Source organism: Bombus affinis, chromosome 13 (genome assembly GCF_024516045.1).
Source record: "Bombus affinis isolate iyBomAffi1 chromosome 13, iyBomAffi1.2, whole genome shotgun sequence".
Lineage (NCBI taxonomy): Eukaryota > Metazoa > Arthropoda > Insecta > Hymenoptera > Apidae > Bombus > Bombus affinis.
In genome coordinates, this window is record NC_066356.1 from 7,117,902 (window position 1) to 7,144,567 (window position 26,666).

Below are 26,666 nucleotides of genomic sequence, written 5' to 3' on the forward strand. Positions count from 1 at the left end.
ATAGCGAAGGCAGGGCTCCGACTATACTATCTGTTACACGGCGAAGTGAAGGTGCAGTGCCGTGTGTTACTATAACGGAGCTATCCTCGCGGCGCGGTTCGATTCTTCTTGCGATCCCGCGATTCGACGCTCGCCCGTTTCTCGCGCTAATAACTATCACGTGAAATTCGACCAACTTTCATTAAAAGAAGAAGAAGAAAATAGAGAAACAAAGAAGAAGAAAGATTCTACTATATTTTAGACGATTTCGTCATGTTACGAGAACCGCAGCGTTTATTCACCACGGTTCTGTATTTGTTAAAATAAAGTTACATAAAACGAACAGTTTTTGTCTTACGTAAAGGTAGAACTTTGATTCAGACTCCTTTCAGATGTGCGAAGACGTGGGATGATACAGGAACGATGCAGGAAAACGAAGACATGGAGCTGACAGGAACGTAGTTAACATTTTATTTGTATTTTACTTCTAACTGTTTAACAAACTTGCTTTGGCTCACTTCAACGAGTCATTATTTTTTAAAAGAAAAATATATATGTATATCATACATAACTGCCTCTCCCTTGGAAAAAATAATCTCTGCAGTCTCGCGAGGTATTTTCGATTTGTCACATTTGAACAGTCGATCGAACACATTTAGGATTGGTATTTAAGGGAAGACTTCGGTTTCAGCTCGACGTAATAGGAATAATCGAGCTGCAAAACAACGTAACGATTATTTACAAAGGCTCTTTTAAAGGGGTAAGCGTTTCCTCGATATAGGATTGGACATAGGGGTTGTTTCCCAGCTGCCTTCGCGGTTCCATTGTCTACTAGATCCCATAGATCGATCATCTGACACTGTGCTTGCCTGAAACACAAAATTTTTATTTGTAACATCAAAAAGAACATGCTTATTAATTTCATCAAGTTTCAAAGTTATTTCATTACAGGTTTGCGAAACCGAAGCACAGCGATTCCTCCAACACGACGTATCCAACGTGAAGATTCCTCAGAGTGAAGTACACGGATGTGACATCTTTTCTGCTGAAGATCTCGTAAACTTTCATCGTCCGATCTCTAGAACATAAAACCGGTGATAATAAATACCAAGACAGATGTAACGATCCAGGGAATGGCAAGCTTATGCACCTCATCTCTTTGCTCTCGTAGTAAGGATTATTGACTATAGGTCTTCCCGTCGAGAGCATTAAGTTTGCCATCAAAGACATCTTGCCGGCGAACACAGCGTGTTCAGGCGTGTTCTTCTTGATCCACTCGAACAGTTCCTCTTGCTCGATGTCGCTGTACTCGCCTTATTACATATATCATATTTTTATACGATGAAAGATTAGGTAATAAAGAGCTTGTTTATTAACTTTCGGAGGCTGGGCCAATTTTGACTCACGCGAATAATTCACATTTATCACTTTTCATAAAAATTATACTTATATATCGTTATTATTCTGTTAAATTATATGAAAATATACATTTACATTATTTATTTCCTATATATTATTTTATATATGTTTTCTCTTGTCATAACTTTTAGGTAAAATAATAAATAGGTAAAATAAATCTCTATATAAGTTCTATTTAATTGTGCTCATAAAAATATAAATTTGTATTAAAAAACTGCAGTCTAGTTACCACATGCAGGCAAGAATCTTTTTTTAGTGGGTATTTCCTTTTTTTTCGTTAGGAAATAAAATATATATTTAAGTGGTGAAATAGTCTGTAAAAGTTGCGAAAGTCGACAACATTAACAATCACAGTTTAGTTGTAATTTCCTTCTAACCAGTTTACGTTATTAAATTCTATTGAGTTCACGTTGTAATTATGAAAAGGAATTTCAAAAAATCCTCTTTTATCTAGATCTTACAATATTATCCAATTTGAAGAAATTCAGGCATCACAGATAACCATGTTCTTTTCAATTAAAGGAATATTGTCCGTACCTAACGAGTTTCTACAATATATCTGTTATATCAATATATTTTTTGTAATTTGAAAAAATAGTCCTGTTTTATTTATATTTTTGAATAATGTTCTTATACATTTTTACACACTATTTCATTGCTTGATCGTTAATTGTTCCGTTCGAGCCTGATAATTACCTATGATACTTCGTTCTTCCTGCAGTCTCTCTAAACCATGATAAGACATCGCGGATATCAATAGAAGAGTAAGAGCAGTCTTAGTCATCTCGTTCTTCAAACCAAGCTTTTCCAAGTATCTATTCGCGCAAACAGTGCCGGCTATTATACAGAGATGGGGGTTCATGAACAGCTTGAGTCTCATGATGAAAACTGCCATGATGATGAAAGCTCCGGTCTGCAGGCCGTTGTAAGCCATATCCGCCTCTATACATTTAGGGTATCCTTTGATTTTGTAATTCCTATACCAGAAATAGACCGCCAGCATTCCAGCCAATATAGCAGACGGCAGAAGCAACGTTTTTGTGATCGCTTCGAGGCTTCTGTATTGGAGGAAATCGAATTCGGGTGAGCACGTGTACAGCATCGTGTGGAAGTCTTTGTAACTCGTCAGTTTCGCTTTGAGTAAGTCGAACACGTGCGCGTTGTCCTGGGATAACGAGGCGGAAAACGATTCTAAGTACAACGTGCATATAATTGTGAGAACGATCTCGAGAATCGTTTGGAGCTTTATGCCCATGAAACGAGTCAGCTTCTCCGTTAAGCTTACAACGTTACTGATGAGTAAAAGATTGAAGTACAGAGAATACAGCAAGGGGAAACCATCTGTGATTCCGGTTGCTAATAAAATTGACCAACCATGAACTTTAAAAATACATCTGTAAAGGTCGTTTGGGATTATTTTCATCCATTTTAATATCAATAGAGCAACGACCTGCGTGGTGAGTACAAAATGTGAAAATTGCCAGCAACATAAGCTAATTACCGTCGCTATACCCATTTTCTGAAAGAAATAAATTGTTTGTTACTTCATACAGAATATTTCAGTCCTGTGAGTGTTTGATTAATATTTCTCAACACACCTGAAGTAAATCTTTGGGCACTTTCTGAGAATCTTGCAAAGTGCCCTCTCTAATAATCAGAGTCAACCTATACATTTGAGAGAGTAATACAGGGTATGCAAAACTTTCTCTCAGTGGTGGAGTCCATTGGACACGAGTACATTCATTATGATTATAAAAGAATAGAAGCACTGCTATGATTCCACTACTCAAACTATTACCAAGGAAGGCAGCATAGTAGAACAGTACAGCTGCCGTAAATATAGTAAAGATCCAAACGATTTGTAAGTAAAAATAAACTGGAACACCAAGACCCTCGCAACTAGTCACTGGTGGCAAACCTTCTCCTCTTTCTATCTGAAAGTGATTCTTTTCTAGTTCTTCCGTAGAAAGTGACACTCACATTGAATTTCTCAATGCATACAGAGTCTGTGTACCAAATATTCTTTATGTATTATTATAGTATTTGACTCTGTATACAGTTCTAACAAACATGAATCTCACTTGCCAACACTGCTCTATGGATATAATCCCCACATTCTTGGCACAATGATAAAGATATCCAGCTACCAACTGTAAATTATCAATTCTGTCTTATACAAGTTGATCTTTTTAACCCTGCTACGACCTTAAAATTTTTATTTTCCTATCTTACTCATATTTCAATAAACAACAAGATTTTTAATGTTTTGAAATGAACTTTAACATAAACATGGCATAAGACATTTTATATTTTTTAACCATAGAAAGACACGATTATGACCCTCTTGTGCAATTAAACTAATATTATACGATTATAAAAATATGTTAGATTAATTAAACCAAGAGTGAATAACCAATTATATATTGGTACAATAAAATGATTCAAGAATTATTGTACAAGAGAGTCTAGATAAGAAAATAACTGGAAGAACGCAGCAAAGTTAACCTAACCAAAAAAATAGATTCATCGTCGAATACCGAATAGAGAATAATACCTCTGGCAGCAAGCTATACTTTCTAGCTGCATTAATAATGTTTCCATATTCCGAGATATTATCATGGCTGATTTTTCTAAGTCCATCCATGAACGTTTTCGATTCCGCGATAGTTTTGTAATACGAGTAATACATCCCCTGAACAGAAACAAAAACAAAACATACCTGTTATCTTCATGAATAATTTGTAAGTTTCTCGAAATCGTTCAAATCTCGTACCATTTCCGTGCGGAAGGACATTTCTCTCTCGATTTCGGACAGATGCGAGAAATGCCGGTCATTTTCGAATAGCGTCGACACATGCCACCAATGGAAAAAGCCAAATGCCAAACCTGTCACGGCACACGAGATGATTTTATGATAACGCTGACCAGGAAACCACACCAATTAGCCTTTTCCCTTCGCAAGGAGGCCTGTACCTATCAAATCCACCGCTAACTCGTACAAATTCACTGGTTTACGGCGTAATTTCTCGCCGCTTTTACGCTTCCTGTCACTTTCCGTCGCCATCTTTAAGATCCGACTAAATTCTGTCACGTGACTGCATGGAATTATCAGCGCGCCATCGATCAGAAATTTTAAAATGCCTGTCGATCGGTCAAAAATTAGTTTGACTTTAATCGATTTTCTAATAAAGAAGGTTACAAGGAGGATGTCAACTTTAATTTCAATCTCTTAATAAAGTTATAAAATGACTATGGTAGGTGTTTATGTACGTGCGGCGTGTATATTAAATGTAGAATATTTCAATAATAGTGGTAGAAATTTATACGTAACTAGCTGTGGTTTGTTATTAAGGAAATTAATTTACTATATATTTATATTGTTAAATTAGTGTTGCATGGTGAGATATTGAGGATTTTGAAGGTTATTTAATTTTCTAAAACGAAAATGAATTTCCCTTGTGCGAGGCAGTTTCTACGGCCCTGGGTGCGCGCGTACAGCCAAGCGTGCATTGGCACTCCCGTTATCGATCAGTCGCGTGTTAGTCCACCGTGACATGGAGGATCTTCTGCTGCAGATCGTCCGAGAATCAAGCAATGCAAAATTACAAAATTTACGGAAGTCTGCGCAAGAAGCGTATGGTGAGTAGATTTAAAAGATTCGTTTTATATATTTCTTATGATAAGATGATCACCCTTGCTCCATAAATTTAAAGCTGATCGATACTTGTGATAATTATACTCGCCCTACAGTACCTTATCCACCATTGACTTGTCAATTATAATTCTTATATTGATAAAAAGCTCTTTTTTATCAATTTATGATAAGTAGGATTCTGAAACAAACGATATATTTTACTTTATTTGTTTAATTAATTTAACATGTTTGTGTAGACTTCTTGGACAAACAGCAGGGATTACTACGCGATCCACCCCACGAATTACGAGCAAAATGTCTACATACCTTTCAGCTAGCACTAGAAACGAAGAGGAGCAAATTCGTTGCATTTGGTCTGTCCGGATTACATGTGAGTATTTCATTGAATTTCTCTTTCTTCTTTTTGTCCATATTGTGCCAGTTTAGTATCGTATACATGTAAATGACGTATTCGCCCGCGGGAAGGAACTCTGCGATAAAGGGTACGATATCAGTGAACAGCTGTAACATGATATTTCTTTACTGTTCTTCGTTTTAATCCGAGACACACAACTGTGTGTTACTTCACGGTGCTGTTTTTCAATAGACGATGGATATAAGTCTAAAGTCAATTAGAATATTTTATTCAAATCTCCTCATAATTGGACTGCGGATTTTTATGCATTTATACAAAATTTAGATTGAAATAAAATATACAAAAGTACATAAAACACTCCAAATATATTACTCGTAATATTTAGCGAGTGAAATAAATCTCCACTTAGATGTCTTCCTTTCATTCATAAAATACACATTTGCATAAACATCCGCAATCTACTCAAAGTAAATAATCTGTAATTAATATAAACATTTTGAATTCAGAAAATGTTAAGGGATGATAGATTCCAGTCACCGTACGAGCCAGAGGATGATTCTCTTTGGCTACCCGCGCAAATGTTGCACGCAATGAGTTCCATGTTATCCCAATCTGACGACACGCAGACGGACATGCTAAAAGTGAGCCTATATTTCACCCTTTTTTAACCCTGCTGCGTTCTTTGCGTTATTTTTGCCGCATTTTTCTATCGGTAATAAATTTCTTAAATCCGAGGAAAAAACAAGATAATTCCATTGATCCAATCTTTCACAATCTTTTAACCAAAGATTTTGTTGAAACATTAAATCTATTTTTGTTTATTAAAACGGGAGCGTGGCATTCAGACATAAAAATTCAAGGACTGCAGCAGGTCTAACACTCAACTGGTATCGTTACTGAATCGTTTAAGACATTTAATTTTATTTTTTATTTTATACTTTACGTGATAATGACAATCAATGATCTTTGTCGACTAAAGTGCAAAATAGAAATTAAAATTAAGTAAGTTGCGATGGTCAGCCACGATTCTGGTCGAGGATTAAAATTCATCGAAACTAATTAAGAAATATTCCACGACATATTAATTTGTATAGGTTCTGTTACAAGTTGCCTGTTCCTCTTACTGGACAATGAACGGTCGTTTAATAATCGCCATTCTCACTACTTGCTGCGAGGCTTTCGAAAATGGGAATCAAGCGGTGAGGACCGCGGCTCAAGCTGCAACCAGTCAAACGTTACGGTCTTTTTGCCTATTCCTAGGTAATTTCATTCAATGCTATTATCCGTAGTACGTTCTAGAATTTCGTGATTGTCCTTGTGATTATTTCTGGAATTTATCAGATGCTCCATCGTGAAGTTCAACGAAAGTTTGATCAATAAATCTCTGCTCGCGTGACTAGTGAAACGTTCTTTGCGAATTCCGTGATTGATAAGCTGTTTCCTTTGAAACACTTTCGAGGATTTTTTCTTGAACGTTAGTAGAATTCATTAATAGGATGTTTGCTTATGTGAATTTGTATTTTTACGAATGTGGCTAAAATAAATCAAACTTGAGCAAAGCATTTGAATATTTTCGATATTTAGATATTTCAAATACTTTGAATATTTGTATATCTTATACTTGGATATTACTACACTATATCTATACATACTTTGGATATTTGCTTGTATTTATGTTGATATTGAACATTCTATATATTTTATATCATTTTTTATATTTATAATTTGAAAATTTTTAATTTAAATGTAGAAAGATCTACTCAATACACTATTAATTTTCGCTACTAATTAGTAAAAATATCTTACTTTTCACAGACGAGGAATGTCAAGAAATGGACGAGAATGCAAAGAAGAATAAGAATTTATGGGAAAGAGGTGTCTCCTGTTTCAACGAAGCTCTGCCAATTCTTCAATACATCTGCAGCAAATTGGACGAAGCTCAGAAGTAAGGGGAAAAAATATTAATTTTATACGAATACACATCAATTTTAGGAAACCTTATTACAGTAATGGAAGAAATGGAAACACCGTGGTGTTTCTTTTGGAATGTCTGCATACCTTGATATCCTCCTTGCCGCAGAAAATTCATACGAACGCACATTTTACCACCTTCCTCTGGCAGAAATTCTGTCCTGCACTGATAGCTTTCCTAGGTACCCCGAGGGTCGACAAGACGTTCACGTCTAGGGAAGGAAAAGAGAACGAAATTGGAAGAGGATCTGGATACTTGGCCACTTCTTTGAGCTTCGATAGTCACCAGGCTAAAACTGTTTATAGGTACATAATTTTAGATACAGTAGTTATAAAATTTAATATTATTATTAGACGGATATTTATACAATATTACACTTCTATTACAATGCTAGAATATTTATTATGTCATTAATATTGGAATACATTAGTTGTTTCAATATTTGGAAAATCTGTTTTACAAGAAATCATTGAATAATTTAAAGAATGTAAAAACGCATATATAATACTATATTAACGATTTTTAACAAAAGAACAAAAACTTTAAAATAGTAAGATAAGTAAGTTATTTAATTCATTTGCAAAGGACAATAGAATAAAAATGTACTCACTGTATATCTTTAAACTTCCTATAAATGTATAAATATTCGCAGTTTAATTATGATGCATAAAAAATTTGATGTTTAAAGTAACTTGAAAGTGAAATTTGACAATTTTTATACTTATAGCATTGGAACAGAATTAGTTCGATTAGTGGGCTGCGTGGGACCCCTTCGTCCAGTTTTAGAATCAGTATTTCACAGAATGTTACTGTATCCTCCACCTCAGCAACGCTTAGAATCTTTGAAGGCTTTGAAAGAGCTTTTACGAAGTCCTAGTCGAATCGTTGATTTTGCTGGTCCATTATTGGTGGAAGAAGATAAATCTAGTCATATTCAGAGCGACATGGCCTTGATGAGATTGTGAGTCACTATACTAAAGTCCTTCATCTAAAATAAAAGGAGTTTATTAATTTGATAATAATTAAAAATATAGAGCAATGGATTCCATCGAAGAATCAACAACTGGTGGTTTAAGTACATTGCACGCTAGTGTGTCGTGCGTGGTTGCAATGCTCTCCGCTCTTCAGGAATTATGCGAGGGGAAGGCTATTAATCACACCTACACGTGCACGATCAATAGCTTATACGAAGACTTGGAATCCTGTGACTACAAAGGACCTTTGACTTATCAGTGCATGGCACGGTTGCCGAAAACATACAGGTGAATTTTAATACTGTAAAATATTGTAAGAAACACTGTGTGATTTAAAGGATCACTATCTTTTTCGTAAATTCTTTGTCGAATAATTACTCTGTGAAACGTTATAAAGTACAAATATTGATAAACAGATGCGTTCAGTGGTAATACCTAATGTTCTTCAATGATAACCAACAAGTAATTATAAATTTTTCTCTTATAAGTTGCAATTACACGATTAATTTCACAATTTTACATTTCTTCATAGAATTATACTAGACAGACAGATGTTACTACATTTCGTAAGTGCAGAGGACACTAAATTAACACTGAATAGGTTGATGAAGTGCTTCGTAGATGCATTGTTAAAAAATGTAATTAGAAAAGCCCATAAAAAGCTCTTTGATTTGCTTTCAGAGAGCAATTGGAGCTCATGAAGAAGGGAATAGGCTCCGATTCTGACTCCTCGGGGCACGGTCCATCGGAAGATGGTGATTCCACGGACACAGAAGGTCCTCAGAACGAATCTGACGAGGTTCAAGAAGATAATAGCTTGGAAGACAACGACTATGCGATAGAGAACGAAAGGGAGAGATTGAGATTAGAAAAATTACCAAAGTGTCTTCACGTGGGTCGTCAGGTGGCTGATGAATGCAACGTGGATATGGAAAGGCATAATGCTAGAAAGTTCGTCAGGACATTGAAAAGTGACTTGATCCCTATGGTATTGAGTCTCAGAAGCAATATAGAAGTCGACGAAGCTCTGCAGAACTTTGCTTCGGAATATTGTCAAGGTATGATAATAGCATACACGAGAAATTGATTCTTGCCCAGAATAATGTTGATTTTATCGTGTTTACTGACGGATAATGTATTGTCTGTTGCTTCCCGAGACCATGTCCCAACTTTTTGGTAATTCTCGAATTCTGAATTGTGCTTTCTTAGAAAATTATTAGGATTTTGATGCGAAATATTTGGTTACTGCTTTGACAGTTTTCATTAGGCTAAATTTTCTATTCTTTATAGAATTTTGTAGCGACTATGTTAAATGAAAATTCGTCCGTGTTAAGTCTAGAAAATAGAGTGGATGTCGCAATAATTTTTTATGTTCCTTTATTTTATCTAACGTTGTTTTTCCAATATTCCGTTTCGTCTTTAGTAAATTGTGGACGTTTACGCATTTATGAGAAATTTCAAGATATAAAGGCGCACAAAATGCATCAATGTATTAAAACATATGAAATATTCAAAGTACAATATGTAATGTTATAAATTCTTATAATATTTAATGACGAATGAAAGAAATTTCCGTTTGAAGATTCTATTCCTCTAATTCTAATAATTCTATTCGTAAAAATATAAATTTGCATGAACATCCACAATCTTATTATATGTGCTATTTATAATTCTTCTAGTTGCTACTTATAAGCTTCGTCAGTTATTTAATTCTCCTTTATAAATTCCAAAACCAAAAGATGAAACGACATTGCGTTTACAGGAGTTTTCACAGCACAACAGAAGATGCAGGAACAGACGGACACCAGTACAGATTCATGTGCCTTGATTACGATCATGAACGCCGATGGAATTTACTTGGCCACCTATGCGGCATTATTGTTGAACTTGAAGTTGATTAGGATTAATTACTATCACGAGGATAATCGTCAGGTCCCCATCAGTGAGGTATCAATGACGTCTAACACATCGTTTAAATGTTTTTCTGCAATTCTGATAATTTCTCAAAAGCTCCTGTCGCATTCTCTAGGAACAATTTGTGGAAGAAGTACACGGATCTGGAGTTCTAGTCTATCTTTCGGCAACCTGGTTGTCTGAACTTTACCAACAAGTTCTGGCGTGTAATTTACTCGAGAAATGTGGCTATAATCCGCACTACACGGATAACAGTGCTCTGATAAACGTATTAACTGGTAAATCAATTTTCTATAATGTGAAACGAGATTGTCGAGTCTCTGGTCATCGAATTAGGACCATTCAAAATTTCTAACAGAATGAATAAGAATTTTGTAATGATAATTTAAGGACTTTCTAAATAACAATTTCTCGGCTTTTTCCACGAATTCTTATATGTATGGAACAATGTCTTGTATCAAGTATCATTTTGGTAAGTATCAAACTTTTTTCCAACCAAGGACAATTTACTCTTTGCGATATAATACTAAAGTTTGGGGAAGAAAAATAAAATTTTGGTACGTGTCCTTGATTCGATGATCGAAGACTGTAAATCCTGAAAACTAATAGATACATTTACTTTCGTAAGATGTTGATGGGATTCCTGGAAGCCAGAGAGGCGGACAACTTTTGTCTGACTACATACGATTGGAAAAAGCTCAGCTATCTCGAAGCGAACCAACATCGGAAGCAGAAGCAGGAGCGAAGCTTTCGAGAAGAGTATTGACGTGTTGTTGGGGAAGCATGATGACTGTGTTGACGACAGGATTGAATCCTCCTAAGGAACAAAATAACAAGGGAATACTGAGCAGAGACGGTGATAGACGAGGTATCAGGGATACCGTGATCTTGTCATTGGAAGGTCTTCATAAAGCTGCAATTTTGAGCAATGTACTTGGTCAGTATTATTTCTTAATAAACTGTTTAATAAATTACTCTAAATAACTGAGGATATACATACAGATGTTCTCAATACGTATAGGGATTCCAGTTTTTATTTCTTCCGACTTTCATTTCCAATTATTCTTATTCAAATTTATTTTCTCGTTAATTAGGTCTGCAGAATCGTTGTGGTTCCATCTTCGCTCTGCTGGTGAAAGCAGCCTGTACAGAGCAGTCTATTTCGAAAATCACGAGGACGAAGGATGTTCTGCGCCTGAAATTACAAAACAGAGCAACTAATATTCACACATCGCACGCGTTGAGTATGGACGTACTTCTGGGCAAGGGTTTAGAACTTGGAAGTCATGGCAGCGATTGCTGGCCTCATGTTTTTACGTAAGACATCGCTAACGATTGAAATATTTTCCAATTTCTATCCAACCTATCGAATTTATAAAGTACTGGTTAATTTTAATTTATTAAATATTGGTAGCAACTGATTAAGTAGCTTTATACTTTAAAAAGGTGTTGTTTGTACGTGAGCAAATTGGAACATGATTTCTTCGGAAAAAATCAGAATCCATCGTTGCCTAAGACTCAGCAGAAGAAAGACAAGAAAGATAGTTCGAATGGAGATCCAAAGGGAAGCCAAGATAGGCTAAAACTTAATTTCAACATCACCGAGGAAGAAGAAACTTGGTAAAGCGTATAGAAAATTTTGATTCTCGATGAATCGACTAAAGTCTTCATTACTAAAAGACAGTTTATTATTTTAGTGTCGATGTCTACAGTTTTCTATCCAGTCCATATACACAAAACTCCAGTACAGACACAATCCCAGAAATAATCCAAGAATCGAACGCGGACAGTCAATTTAATGGAATACTTCCTGCAGACTATGCCGCAAAAATTATCTGCGTTTTATCCCAACAAGTCGACAGGCTATTTGAAAATGCTGCGCTAAAGTTGAACCTTAAAGCGTTATGTCTATTCTTGTCTGCTCTTTGCAGAGCTAGTAAAGCTCAGTTATTCAAAACCACGGACGGTCTCAAAGACAATAAGAGGTTCTGGTGGAGAAGAAGCAAACCCAGAGAAAACGAAATGAATGTGCTGCTCTTGGCTCGATTAGGAGAAGTTATGTTGAAGTGCGTGAAGAGTGGAAGGCCTCTGATTCATATAATGAGGGTGAGAGAATCGTTCGTTCATTCTTTAAGAGCTGTATTTTTGTGTCATTTTTGACAGAATCGTATTTTCCTACTTGCTAGAAAATTTCTTCAACTTTTAGTTTCGTGATTGTAGAAATGCTACTTAAGAGGTGGTTAATAAGTTAAGTTGAGAAATAGTAAAAAATAAAATATTCAGGAATCGCAGCAGATTCAAGATTTTATAAACGAGATGCGTTTCAAAGTTTCTAAATTGGATATGCGTATTTCAGGTTTGGAGTATCCTAGGGCCGCACTTTATGGAGGCAGCTTGTCACAAGGACCGTGGCATTTCAAAAAAAGCAGTACAATGCATTCACGACTCGATGGCAGCTTTGCTGAACGAGCAAGTGGAATTGCCTCATTTCCATTTCAACGAGGCTCTTTTCAAACCTTTCGAGAACCTATTGTGCCTAGAACTATGCGACAGTGACGTTCAGGATCAAGTGAGTCATTGTTTGTCTTTAACCTTATCATAGTGTAGCTCGAGTGAAACCTCAATATAGAGCAACAAAGTATTATTATATACATTCAAGTACATTGCTATAAATTTCAAATCCTAAATGTCATCATTAGACTGCGAATATTCATGCAAATTAATATTTTTATAAACATCATTAAAGAAATGGAACCTAAGCAGGTTTGTTTTATTTATTAAGTATTATAATTACTACACTATTTTACATATTTCATACATTTTTGCTATTCTATATGCATTTTGTGCATTTTCGTATCTTTAAATTCCTCACAAATGCATAAAAATCCACAGTCTGATCATCGTACCCAATATTAATATACATCTTCTATAAAAAGTGGGAAAATTACATATTTTTTGTATTTGACACCAGAAATGCAAAGGGTGGGTCTTTGACAATAAAGAAATAATTATTTTCTAAATATACTGAATTCTCCGTTATTTTACATTATTATAGAATCAAAACGAAAGCGTTATAGATTTAAAAAAATCGGTGAAAGCAATTTATTAGAAAATAATTATTTCTTAGATAGTTCGTTTTCAATACTTGATTACTTTAATGTATTACCAAAGCGTTAAGTCGATAAAAAAGCAATATAAAATCCAAAAGCTCTTCGCGATAAAGAAGCGTAACTGTTTTCTAAATTCTTCGCACTGAATTCCCCCTCATTTTGTTAAATCAGCGAAGGCTCAAATCGACGCAAAAGAATTATAAATTCCTTCCAGATCGTCAGTTGCATCTGTGAGTTCGTCGAGACCAACAGAACCGAGATTCGATCAGGCTGGCGACCTCTTTTCGGAGCGCTACGCGTAGCTTCAGTTGGTAATTCAGATTCTGTCGAATCTGCGCCACTCCTGGAGGTCTTCAGGGTATTCCTATCCACGGACAACACGCTTGTATTCGCCAATGCGGCGCTAGATTGCATTCTATGTCTGCTGAAGCACGTTCGTGGAATCGGTGACACGGAGGGTCACCAGGATGATCAGGATCAGATCGACGTTGCAGAATCCAGAAGAATGAGACTCTGCGTCGAAAGTCTGAAATATCTTCTCAGCTGTTCTGATATTCTTGCATCGATGTATGGTATGCCAGCTTGCCCGATTTTCCATTCAGCTCAAAGAATCCAAGTTTCGACCATTCCTCAATACGTCGATCCTACGATACCCAATTCCGAGCTGATCAGATTCGATAAACACGCTGAATCGATGCAGGAGACTATACCTGAAAGGCCACACGACGTATTAATGGATAACGTTCATACAATTACAACTCTGCAAAGTATGGACAAGCCAAGTGGCATTCTGAGAGTCTGGTATATTTTGATCGAAGGCCTAGCAAGCGCTACCATGATTTGCCCTAAACGTTATCAACCTCACGCGTTGGAAACCTTGTTCCATTTACTGAGAGACACGTTGAATGTTCCTGGGCCAACGTTTGGTTTATACTGTGTCAATCACCTGCTTCTGCCTATGGTACAGAACTGGTTGAGGAGGACGTCGAAGATCTTCAGAGGATGGGACAATTTTGCGCCTAATTTTAAACAATGCTGTGGACTGACTACGGATTTGGTTGTTGATTACTTAACTCATTTACAAGGTAATTAACATATCACCAACCTTGTTACGTTCTCTCGGTCATTTTCTAGCCGATCTTATTTCGCTCTGATCAAAAAGTATCTCAAGTTATCTGAAAGTGTCTTAAAGAATAAAATAGCTGTCGTTGATATGCAGATTTGTAGATTTCTCGTTTAAATTTCACGTTAAATTTTTGTCTTCTTTATTGAAATAAAAGCAAGATTGAAATAGAAGAATTCGATGATTGATTCGATGAGGGTTAATAACACGTGGTGCTTAAGGCAGAGAGAAGAGACAATTTCGACGAGATAAATTTATAATTCGCGTTTGCAAATGAATTTTAGGACCCGAGGTACTTAGAAACAACGCCTATTTATCAGCTACGACGTTGATGTTGAAGCAATTGTTGCTAGTAATGGCGGAATGCGTGGTCCAACCCACGGAGAGTATAGCTCGTCTAGGTTGCGCCTGTATTAGGTAAGTATCTTTTGATCGAAACCTAGGCCTATAAAAATTATTTAAAAGTTTGAAACCTCTGCGAGCTGGGACATATGTACGCGCAATATATTAACACGGATCGAGATCAAAGTCCTCTATTCGTTCCAACGCTTGATGACTCACTATCGAATTAAGATCACCGAGTCGCAAAGAAGGCGCTCCATTCTTCTCACCGTTGAAAACCTAATCTAACTCGAAGAATCGACCTGTTTCGTTAAATCAGAAAATCTATCAATCGTTCATCCATTTCGAGGATCCATTTCCCATTACTGATACACCGATGCTCGTACACTAATTAAGAAGATCGAACGAAAACCGAACGAGGTTCCAAAAAGATGGATCAGAATTCAAAGATCGAAGATTCAAGACCTAACTCATTTTAATCATCATTGCGAACTAATCTGTTTTACCAAGTTAAGAAAGAAAAGAAAACGATTAAATGTACGCATTGCTACCAAACTTACACCCATGTTAATTGAAAGAGTCTCCAGTGGAAGGTGGAAGAGCTTGGAGAAGTACGAAGATCGATTGAGATCACCTATGATGATTGAAAGAATCGAAGGAAAAGAGAGAAGGTTCGAAGAGGACGAGGATCGATCAGAAGAGAGAAAGGGTGAATCATAACGCGGAGGTTCGTTGGAATGTCCATCGACGGAGGTTAGATATATCGTCGTTACGGGCGTAGCGTGCGTGTAAGATGATAACGAAGCTTGACAGGCTGTCCGGTGGGATAAGGTAGCCACCGACACTCGACACCCCCGGAGCGTCGTGTCAGCGACTCACACAAATCCGACAAGAGGACGTATACAAGAGACAGCCCCCGTCTCTTCCGTCTATCTTGCTCTAACTATGGGCCGGATGGATCCGTTTGTCGTTCGTTTTCTCCATATTAATGCACGGCACACATGGACACGCGTGTAATTCAATCTTAGCCGGGGTCGATCGCGAAGTATCGATGTACAGGCGTGCGCGGAGTTTAAAAACGGGACAGGTTCGCGGGCAGATAGCTAGCCTGGCACTGAATGACGAACGGGATCCTGATCTGAAATCTTAGAGTCACCCACTCTTGGTAGCAACCTATATCTGCTGTTTGCGAGCGGAGAAATTAACCCTTTCGCGAGTTAGTCATTCGCGTACGATCTATTTTCCCGTTTCGTACGAGTCCTACAAATTTGTCGAGTTACACAAAATCGTTAGGCACGATCTTTGTATTCAAAGATATTCTCGTTCTTCTCAAAGTGATCTTCAATGATCAATTCGTGTAATTATAGATATAAGAATTAGGAAAAAGATAAAGCAGGAAATATGAAAATAATACGACGATAAGAATTCGGACATCGCAGTGGCCGTGTTGGTTTTTTAATAAGAAATTTAATAAAGAATATTTCATCCCAGAGGAAAATTTATCAATTTTTTAATTGGAGTTTGTAGCGTGATTTGAGACGGATGAACTTTTTTTGCTATCGATCTTTATTATTCGAGCGATTGTTTTAGAAGATATCACGCTTTATAAACTGTTATATAAATATATGTATAACCGAAACAAAGTAATTGTAGATTTTTTCTCACGAATTCCAATGACATGATTCTAACCGTTATTTTAACTATCAAATAATTAATCAGCCAGGTTAAGACTTTGGAGGGATCCTGTGCGAAATATCTTGCGTGTTAAAAATTATACTAAGTTTCTGAGTACCTGGAAGATTTAATTTTTAGGATTCTTCTATGATTCAATGCGATGATGTCTGCAATGTCTGCGCAGGCACGTTCTAGTGAGCAGCGGGCCGCTACTCACCCCAGAACAATGGGAAGTTTGCGGCGTCGCCTGTTACCGCGCTTGTTCAAATTCCCTGCAAGAGTTGCACCAGTTGACCATGGCTTTCTCGCCGAGATCCGAGTCCTTTTACGGTGACGTTGCACAGGTCAAGGTTGCAGCGCGACGAGATGCGACCATCGAAGAATCAGAAAGGCTGCGACAGCTCGCTGCTCAGGTAAGTTGATTCGTTACGCTTTTTTATTTAAATATTCTTCAATATGGACGAAGATATTATCACTTTTCTGGCTGTTTGACGTTCGTTGTGCTTCTCTGTGTCCTCACAATCGCCACCAAGAGTTGTCAACTGAACGTGTTCGTTCGATTATCGCCAAAGCGGTGATCGATGATGGTTAGATAGAGAATCTTTATGACTCGATGTGTTTCCTTCTTTTCTCGTGAATCGAAGGATTTTCCGCGGTACGGAGGCAACTCCTATATATGAAATGTATCTGTTGAAAGAGAAAGAAAGGTTTCATATCGAAGAGTACAAGAGCACAAATGTAATGTAGTAGTCTAGTTTGAGAAACTATTAGATCGGCCAATAAGTTCGTGTCACGATTCGCTCATACTCTTTATGAGATATTCTCCTACTCTTTGGAGGATGAAAAACGATAAGATTAGAGGATTAAGCTCACTCTAGAAGAGATACTTGAGTGGTAAATCAATGAATATATTATGAGTTTCATAAGGAAAATACAATAACAATTGCTATATACAGTATTTGTTCCCTTTGTTATTATTTTACAATTATTTTATCATTATAAAAGGATTTAAGAAGTTTCCAAAAAAGTTTCAATCTTAAAGATTCAATCTTAAATAAACAAGAACAAAATTTGTGGTCCGTTAGATGAAATAGAAAATTGATCGATGCAGCAGGTGTCTAAAATCTTGAATATTCAACGATCGACTATCCATCGATATTTAAGAAAAACTAGAAATGGAATCGATGCTGAAAGCATCTAAACAATACAGAAATAAAATACGCAAACTTATTGGGCGACCTGAGTGCTTGATTTTTAGTTGGTTTTCGTTGATTTACTCAAATTATTGGAGAGTGGAGGTGTCTCCTTATTGCAGTTACCCTTCGATTGGCTGTTTCTTTTTGTCAACATGTAGATGGTTATTCGTGATTTACTTATTCGGTGAATGAGTGAGAGAGTGTTTCTGTATAACGTAGAGGTTAAAAACGCATATGTCGAGAAAAAAAAAGATTGCCTGCGAGAGTGTGACACGTGGTGCCCTCCTGACCTGACTTGCTCTCAGGTGAGCCAGCTGCGCGAGGTATTATCTGCGATCAAGAGACAGAATGCGGCGTCACTGCCGACGACACCTTTCCAGGATTCGATGACCATTGAGACGACACTGATCGACCAGCACACTACCTCCTACTCCGTTGGTTGTAGGCAGCACACGACACCCCTCGATTACACTAACACTACGTCGAACACGGGTCCCCATTGGCTTTAGCCGCCCACGGTAACTCACGTCATGGATTTTAAGAAAAAAAAAATCAATGAAAAACTATTTAAAAAATTAAAGGAAAAAAAGAAAAAAAGAAACGATAGGAAAGAGCAAACAGACAAACGAATGTAATCGCATCGATTCTTCTTCTGTCGACCGATGAAACGATGAGAAACAATATTTTAGAGAGTTTTCGATTCGCGACGATTACGATTCATCGCGGTTTTGACCGAGACGAGAAATATACTCGTGACGCGTGGTCGTCGTCGACAGGCCTGCTTTCGAGAGCCACGTTCTTCGCGACTCGAGATTCACTGCAACCGCAGCTTTTCTGCCTTATCTAGTTCCTTACGAGAAACTTTTCTCCTCAAGCGACATTGTGATCGTAAATCTCGTGTACGATTTTGTTTTAGAGCACACCGAGTTTGTAATCTATTTTTTTTTTTCTTTTTTTTTTTTATAACATATGATAGTTTTCGTCGAGTAAAATCCAAAAATACCAGGTTTCCAGACGCAGAGATGGCCATCTTAGCGGCTCACTCTACTTGAAAAATCTATGATATGTTATAAAAGGAAAAAAAGTCAGAAATTCAGTGTGCTTTAAAACGAGGTTCAGCCTAAATGTTTATTCTAGACACACAGATTTTTCTATTTTTTTGCATCGACGTGCCTCGTGAATCGTGCGCTTTGCGTGTATTTATGCTGTCATCTGAATGGCTGATGGCAATACGGTGGCGTAGAATTAATAACCATACAAAACCGTTGCTTAAACGGTTCTTTTAAAATAAATAAACGAGAAGATGTATTTTAAACTGTTTTTATCCGAATTCTATGCCATTGTGCAATGCAATTAGATGTTTGTTAAAAAATGCCAAACTAGACAGAGAGAAAGAGAAAGAGAGAGAGAGAGAGAGAGAGAGAGAGAGAGAGAGAGAGAGAGAGAGAAAACAATGAGAAAAAGATCTTTGTACTTGAGACTGCGTATTGTCGATACGTTCGTGGTTTTAATGTATTTTTGTACCGCTCGAATGTGTTCGATGCAGAATGTGTCAAATACAGATATGCTTTTATCATTCGCTCTAATGCGTTCTTGTATTGCACCCTTATTCCTTCATCGGCCTGCGCGATGAAAATCGTATGGGAAAACAGAGAAAAGGATGGGAAAGAATCGAAGTAAGCCTGTCGACGCTGATACGACGCGAATGGTCATCAATCATCTCGTTTAGACGTTTGCACTCGCTGGTAGAAGGCACAGGTCAGGCTGCAGAACCTCTTCGACGAGGTCCTTTTCATTACAATCATTCGATCACCACGGTTCCTGAAAAATTTGCCGAATATTTTTATTTCAATAGATTTTTCATCGGGAAGATCTTATATTAGATTTAATACAGATGTGTTAAGTTTCTACTTGCACCTACAGACGTATCAATTGCAGATATAGAAGATATAAATAATTATTAGAATAAAGGACCCCGTCGTTGGCCGAGATATCATTTAAATTTAACTTGGCACGGTCTTGCGTATCACCATTAAAATCCATGGCTTGAGTCCATGGCTAGAATTTCACTGTCACATAATATGTACGTGATGAGATATACGACACCTATTCTAGAAGCTGCAGCTTTCGTAGAATGCACACATGTTTACTGACTGACTGAATTAATCGAATCACGTTAGGTTCGAGTTAGAGCCCGCCGTATCTCGATGATCTTTCGATTATTCACGAAAATACGGTGAACATCGCGTCACGATGAACATGAACATCATCTTTAGTCACAAAATCACGACCATCATCTGCAACTGTTTTTCAGACATCACGCACGATTGCTTTTGTAGCTTCTCGAATCGAATACGCATAAGAAAAACGAGAGGAAAGGAAAATTAAAAAGATAAGATCGAGAGATAAAAGTTAAATTAAACGTACGAAGAAAAAAAATTTGCGTTTGACAAAAGACGAAAACTCGTGTCGAGGATCTACGAAGAATCGTGCGATGAAAATTCAATCCTGTTAGGTAGGCATATTGAAGAAAGATCTTGTGCCTTCAGGTGTTCCTCCTGGAGGAACAACGCACCGAAGATACTTCGAGAAGATCTGACGACAGATCCTACGTTTTCCTTCTGTATCCACCCTCGGTGGCTTCCACACTCAATCCCGACCTTTATATCGTTAGAGTTCAGCTCAGAGCCTTGATTGTTGGGCTTTTGGTCCATCAGATGCTTCTTCATTGCATCGCCATTATTCTTTTGCAAGGTCCTGATTCGTCTTTCCCTAGGTATGTATTTTTCAAATAAATAGCAACGAATCTTTCTAATCAATCTTCTTAACACGTTCGCTATCACAGAAAAAGATTATAGATTTACATATCAAATTTTACGATAGCTATTCAAAATTTATGGCAAGGAAATTAAGGCAAAGATAGAAATTTGAAGAATATCTATTTTCAAATATCATAACATTACCATTATATGAATAGTAATTTATTTTTTAAATTAAACTTATTATTAATTTAGAAAAGAACATTAAAAAAAAATAGATGTCAATGAATGTTATGTGGTAATAATTATCATTAAATTAGCACATTAAATAATTTGAAATATAAACGATTATCCGTACAGCGTATATCGTTACAAGTTCCAATAATCAATGTTTCATCGTTATTAATATACTTCTGTCACGAACAATAACATTCTGAGATTTCTTTTACAGCTTAGAATTGAATCCAAATTAACTTTAAATTTAAAGCGAACGTGTTGCACATAGTTAAGACACAGTTACAAAGTTCACTTCGATTCCAGTTTGTCTACCGTCGTACCACAATCAACAGCATCGACATCGTCAAAAACAATGATACCAGGTTTCCTGTCTTGTCTAACCAATCACCACATAGACATTTTCCTCTCAGCTTTGGATCTATCTTACGCAACCGCTTTAAAATTTGACTGTCGTCCTGGATTAAAATTCTTGGTCCAAAAGGTGGCTAATCTGCCTCAACCAGCAAATCTCTATCGTCAAGCTGGAGTGGCTTGGACAATCAAGATCGTCACTCTATTCGAGCTCTGTTTACACAAAATAGAAGACACGCAAGCTAGTCTAGAAACCGTGAAAATGATTCTCGCTTCGAACTCAGGCGACAGAGAACCTCTCAAAGAACCGAGTCTTCGAAAACTCTCGAAATATCTAAAACAGTTACGGACTACGTTCGAAGAACTTTGCGAAAGTTACGTGGAAGTAGTTTTGGACGAAGATGGAAGACACACGAGAGTAGATAGCTTTTCTGAAAGGAAGATATTTTTGCTGATAGCTCAACCGGACGATTTTCCAGAGATCACAGGAAAAGAACCGATCAATGACAGAGTTCTGGCTACTCCAGCTCCCATCGAATTGCCCGAAGATCCAGACGATATAAAAGACGGGGAAGATCAAATGGATCAAGAATATCAAGAAGATCAGGAGGATATCGAGAACTATAATCCAAATTTGGACGATGAAAGTGGATTGGAGGAGCTTGGTCCAGAGTGTGAAGACGATCCGAGACCTTTTAGGCTGTCTGACCTAGCGGTGGAGTATTCTACTGATTCTGGTCCCCAGTCTGAACCGGAAACCGATGACTCTAGACCAGTCTCTAGATTAGGATCGGTCACAGAGAAGGCTGTGTACCCTGATAGATCCGGCGGTACTTCCAGCGAAGGATACATAGATGGAAAATACAATTCCACTACACCAGCACCTTCACGATTCATTAATACCAGAGATAATTTGTATTACAAGTTTGATTCTTTAAGAAGAACCGAGTCTGTCGACTCTTTTGGGACTTCTGTGTTGGAAATCAAATCCACGAACACTGGCTTGACGTACGACGAAACTGATTTGTTCAGGAAATCAAAGTTGGAGAGAAGAAGGAGCGATGCCTGTCTGTTGACTCGGAAAAGCTCCTTGAGATTCGTCGAGCCAGTTGAAACCGACGACTCTGAGAAATTCGTGAGGTTCAATCCCAATAATATTCGATGTAGATCGGTGATGGAACTGAGAAAAACAGCTGGGTCCACGGTGTCTGAATCGTCGAACGACCTTGAGATGTCTCCGCGTGTGTCCTCGAAAATTGGAGAAAAGGAAGAGGACGATTTACCTAAAATTTTCGATAATATAGATGAGTTGCTCCGTGATTACGAAAGAAGCAAACGAGGCTTTAGAACTAATCCGTTTTTAAGAAAGGATGGCGGTGATTCTAACGCGGTGACTGAAGAGATAGCAGGTCAGGAATCTGCGTTTCATAAGAAGAGCAATGTATGCAAGGATAGCGAAGCTCACAGGAATGCTTGGGCAGAGATGCTGAGCACAGTTTTGGATTGGACTCTGGCTTTGTCTGTAAGTTGTAAATGTTTTTTGCAACTTTTTCGAATTTTTATAAATGAGGATTTCAAGTGCCATTCGAGAACAACGCTTATGTATTTTGAAATATTTCAATTAATTTATATGAAATTTAATAAGGTATATATAAAATATCTAGGATAGTTCCATTCAATGAAACATGAATATTTAACGATAAAAAATGTGTCTTTATATAAAATCATCATTTCATAATTGAGAACGAAAAAATTCAAATAATAAACAAAATAAACGTTAAAAAAGTATAAAGTAATATTTTTAATTTTTATTTTACTTAAATGTCGCGAGTGCTAGAATAATTTATTTTAATTCTTAAGATTAGTTTCTTATATAAAAATACTTCCATATAATATGAAGGTAACAGTCTCTATATAAAATGTCCAAAGCATAGTTACGACAACACCTGCGACAATATTTAACAGCTAAACAAATCTCTACCTGGATTTCACTTTTTAATTATATTCGTAGGAATATGAATTTGCATAGGTATGCACAGTCTACCGATGAGGCTAGGCTTCAGTGTTGCTGAAATATCAGAATACATATTGATTTCCGCGTATTTTCCACGGCTCACACCCAGAAGCCTCGATTATAAAAATTCTGTGATATCACAAAGCCCTGAAATCTCTGATTTTAAACTTGTTGTTATTCGAATCGGCGCCTTATCTTATCAAAAGCGTGATGTTAAAAATATTTTTCACAGGATGATCAACTGATTCCGCTGCTTCCTGTTTTCGTCAGCGGTGTAAGAGTGTTGACACGGTACGCGGTCGACCAGGTTCTCAAGCAACGACTGTCCACGCTTTTTCATCGAATTGCAGTGTTATACGGGTTGACGAGCAATTAGGAACAGCTTCAATACATCTGGGAACAGATGTATTTTCACAATTCATTCTGAACTTCTTTGGTGCTAATCGAAGACACTGAATGTCAATCGAGTGTCTGCATGAAATTCGAAAGGATGTTTGAAAGGATGTTTGAAACTGTTTCTCAGCGTTTACAAAGAATCTATGACTGTTTGAAGAACGTAACTGGTTTCAGTCAATACATTCTCAATAAGTATTAAATCTTCCACTTTACGACGAAGAAGAACGTTAATAGACTGATGACCAGAGTCAATCTACGAGTTTAAGACGACAGATTGTTGTATTTCAGGATGTTTTTCAAGAGGAATACCCAGCGAACGATTTTAACTCTATTTTAAGAAGCTGTATTTTCCACATTCATCCTCTCGCTGAAGTTTTAAGGACCATTTCGCATTGTCACGATCATTAATCGACTTTGAGAAAGAGATCGGAAATTTGACGAGGGAGTAAGGTTTAAAGATACTTTCTTCATCCATAATTTTCATCAAGAAGGGAAAAAGAGGTAACAAGGATTGCACGATTCTCGCGAAGATCAAAGATCACTTCGTTACGCGAGTAACGAAGTCGCAAGTTTCCAGCTTCACGAAAAATTGAAGCAACTTCGAGTAGTATAAATAGGAGCATTGCGTCCATAATTCTCTTCAAAAAAGAAAGAGATAGGAAAGATTGCACGATTACCAAGAATATCAACGACGATTTTCTTACTTGCAGAAAAATACCAATTCTCAGTTTCACAAGGAAGCGAATGATTTTCAATTCGTACAGCGAAATCAGTTACATCGCGCATATATAAACGATAATATAAACGTCGTGCATGCGTAAACGATGAACGATATTGAAAAAGGAGGAAAAACGAGAAAGAGGTTCCATGTCAAGGGATCATCATCTACGTCATCTCTCTGCAAAGTCCCACGATAAAGAAGATAAAAGATCGTTTCGTTACTTTGCAAACGAATATAAATTCTCAACTCTTCACGAAGAACTGAACGATTTCCAGTTCGAATAGTATAATCAGAAACATCATATACGTAAGAAAACAGCGTAACTTCGATTCATTTTTCAAAGGAAAGAAACGATGTCCCCTTTTCATCGTGGAAGCCTCGCCTATCTCTAGTTTACCGCTGAGACGCGTCGACACGGAGAGACAAGGATTTTATTTACGATCCACTCTGCACGCACATCTTCTCGATTCTCATTTTATGCTCTTTGCGCTTAACTGTAGTTTGCGGTCCAGTCGCAGAGTCGGATGTACCGGGATTTTACATCCATCGGTCGAACACACGCGTCGCGACCAGTTCGATACATTTCGTCAGCTGCCACGGAGTTTACCTACGAATTTTTCGACATTTTTAACAGAATTCTACGATTGTTCTTTCTTTTTTTTTTTTTAACGAGGCACCAACGATTTCTAACGAAATTCTATAATTTTTCCAGCTTCTTTTTTTCTTCCTTTTTTTTAAAAGAAACTAGCTATTTTTAAAAGAATTATAGGATTTCTTTTCTTACTTTTTCACGGAAAAGGAGGAAATTCGTAAAAAATCTCAGAGTGATTCTTCCGCCTCAATATATTTAAAAGTAAATCTAGAACTTCCAAGAACAAGGAAGTGCATTACATGTTTCTCTCTAGATTTACTTTTTGAAATATTTCTCGCTCAACTATATTCCGTTTTTTCTGATTCATCCACGAATTGGATACATCAGACAGTTACTGTTACTAGTATAAAAGACAAGAGCGTAATTAGCGAGTTAAGAGTTAAAGATCGATGTTGATTTTGAAAGTTAGAAACAGATTGCCTAGGATAGAAATATTATTTTTCGTGTGAACAAAATGACGAAAGATATTCAGATTGATAGAAAGCTTTCTGATTTTGCCAAAGAGTTCTTGAATACATCGTAATTGAAAACAATCGTAGCGAAATGAGACGAAAAATAAGAAGAAGAAGAAAATGAAAATGACGTTATATTTTCCTGTAAATAGTAAGTCTTGCTGCTGGTTCATGGCGACACGATTAAACCAGACGGGCTAGATATTTTTATTGTTAATTTTTACCGTTACGATATTTAGCCGACGACTAGTAAATGATTTTTGGTTTCGTTTGTCGCTTCGATATATATTATACATATATTTTGTATATCGTTTGTATGTTAAAAACGAGAAGAGAAGAATTGACGATTGTTGTATAAATCGATCCATCGCCCCCTCGAATTTTCTAATTCTGTCCTCAGATAATTGCATCGGTATTGTAAGTATTGTTGAGCGTCAGATCCTTTAAATGATGAAAAAAAAAAAAAGAATGTGGAGGGGTTACTTATTGATAATAAAACGTGCCTACGTAGAACCCTGTCTTCTTTTGTTTTTTCTTCTTTTAACAAACAACACACACGAAAAAGAGATAAACGAAATTTACTCAAAGCCGAATAATTTTCTCCGTGCGAGAAAAAGAACGAAATGCGGACAGTATTGACACATATAGTATTTTTAATCGAGATCAGCGTAACCTGAGCACGATAGACAAGTAAGAGATGTATGAGCGTGAAACGTTCGATTATTTCAAGTTAATAAAATTGTACTACCGAATCTATCGTTCGAAATGAGGGCAACTGGTTGCAGAACGTTACTCATGGAAGATAAAATGAAACGAAACTGCATCCAGTTTTCCTCGAGTTAAAAAATTTCTTTCCCTCTCTTGCATGAACTACCACATCAAATGATTATATTACGTTCTAACTAAAATTTTGAAGAATTTTTGTATAAATGTTCAAGAACTTTGCCCAAAGAACTCTTGTGCAAATTTTAGAAAATTTCTCTGAGAACTTCCATAAAAACTACAATAAAAATTTTCCTAGAAACTCGTAATTTCCATCCAGTTCCAAAACTTGTGTCGACCGAGTTAATAGACGAAAGAACAGTCATACCATTACCTTCCCCTCGAAGCTGGATGTACTTCGAGAAGTATCAAAGGTGTCGACGATTTCCTGCGAGACGAAGTGCATTTTAGTTCGTTTTAACGGGCTTAGGAAAGGGCGGGAGAGTCTTGTCTGCGGTCAAGTCATCCTCGTAAAGAGGGAAGCTTATGAGCGACGGTCGCCTCGGCTTATTCCATGCTTTTATTCCTGTCCCATTCGGCGAGGTAGTAAACATCAGCGAAGAGGAAGCGGGAAAGCGTGCAACCTCCGAAGAAGATGACGAACGCAGA

General features: G+C 37.0%; 2 protein-coding genes across 4 annotated transcripts; one reads left to right on the forward strand and one right to left on the reverse strand.

The window, feature by feature from the left end:
• Positions 1 to 427: 427 nt before the first annotated feature.
• Positions 428 to 4,536, reverse strand: LOC126923389 (C-mannosyltransferase dpy-19). The gene is made up of 9 exons (XM_050736785.1): positions 4,372 to 4,536; positions 4,172 to 4,284; positions 3,953 to 4,090; positions 3,480 to 3,548; positions 2,997 to 3,332; positions 2,095 to 2,917; positions 1,130 to 1,292; positions 929 to 1,057; positions 428 to 848 (listed from the first exon to the last, which is right to left on the reverse strand). Exons 1-9 carry the CDS (start codon positions 4,460 to 4,462, stop codon positions 635 to 637), a joined length of 2,076 nt encoding a protein of 691 aa, XP_050592742.1. The 5' UTR covers positions 4,463 to 4,536; the 3' UTR covers positions 428 to 634.
• Positions 4,537 to 4,887: 351 nt separating this feature from the next.
• Positions 4,888 to 26,047, forward strand: LOC126923385 (brefeldin A-inhibited guanine nucleotide-exchange protein 3). Of its 3 annotated transcripts, none has more exons than XM_050736776.1 (22): positions 4,888 to 5,037; positions 5,290 to 5,423; positions 5,915 to 6,049; positions 6,503 to 6,668; positions 7,224 to 7,353; positions 7,401 to 7,685; positions 8,108 to 8,341; positions 8,415 to 8,642; positions 9,036 to 9,412; positions 10,117 to 10,301; positions 10,384 to 10,546; positions 10,897 to 11,205; positions 11,363 to 11,585; positions 11,715 to 11,888; positions 11,966 to 12,374; positions 12,625 to 12,837; positions 13,593 to 14,463; positions 14,786 to 14,918; positions 16,702 to 16,930; positions 20,263 to 20,489; positions 21,013 to 22,582; positions 23,307 to 26,047. In XM_050736776.1, the coding sequence occupies exons 1-22, from the start codon at positions 4,953 to 4,955 to the stop codon at positions 23,448 to 23,450; spliced, it is 6,624 nt and encodes a 2,207-aa protein (XP_050592733.1). In that variant the 5' UTR covers positions 4,888 to 4,952; the 3' UTR covers positions 23,451 to 26,047. The 3 variants fall into 3 exon arrangements, with proteins under 3 accessions (XP_050592733.1, XP_050592734.1, XP_050592735.1); XM_050736777.1 differs by having other exon boundaries at positions 10,129 to 10,301; XM_050736778.1 differs by having other exon boundaries at positions 7,416 to 7,685.
• Positions 26,048 to 26,666: the final 619 nt, after the last annotated feature.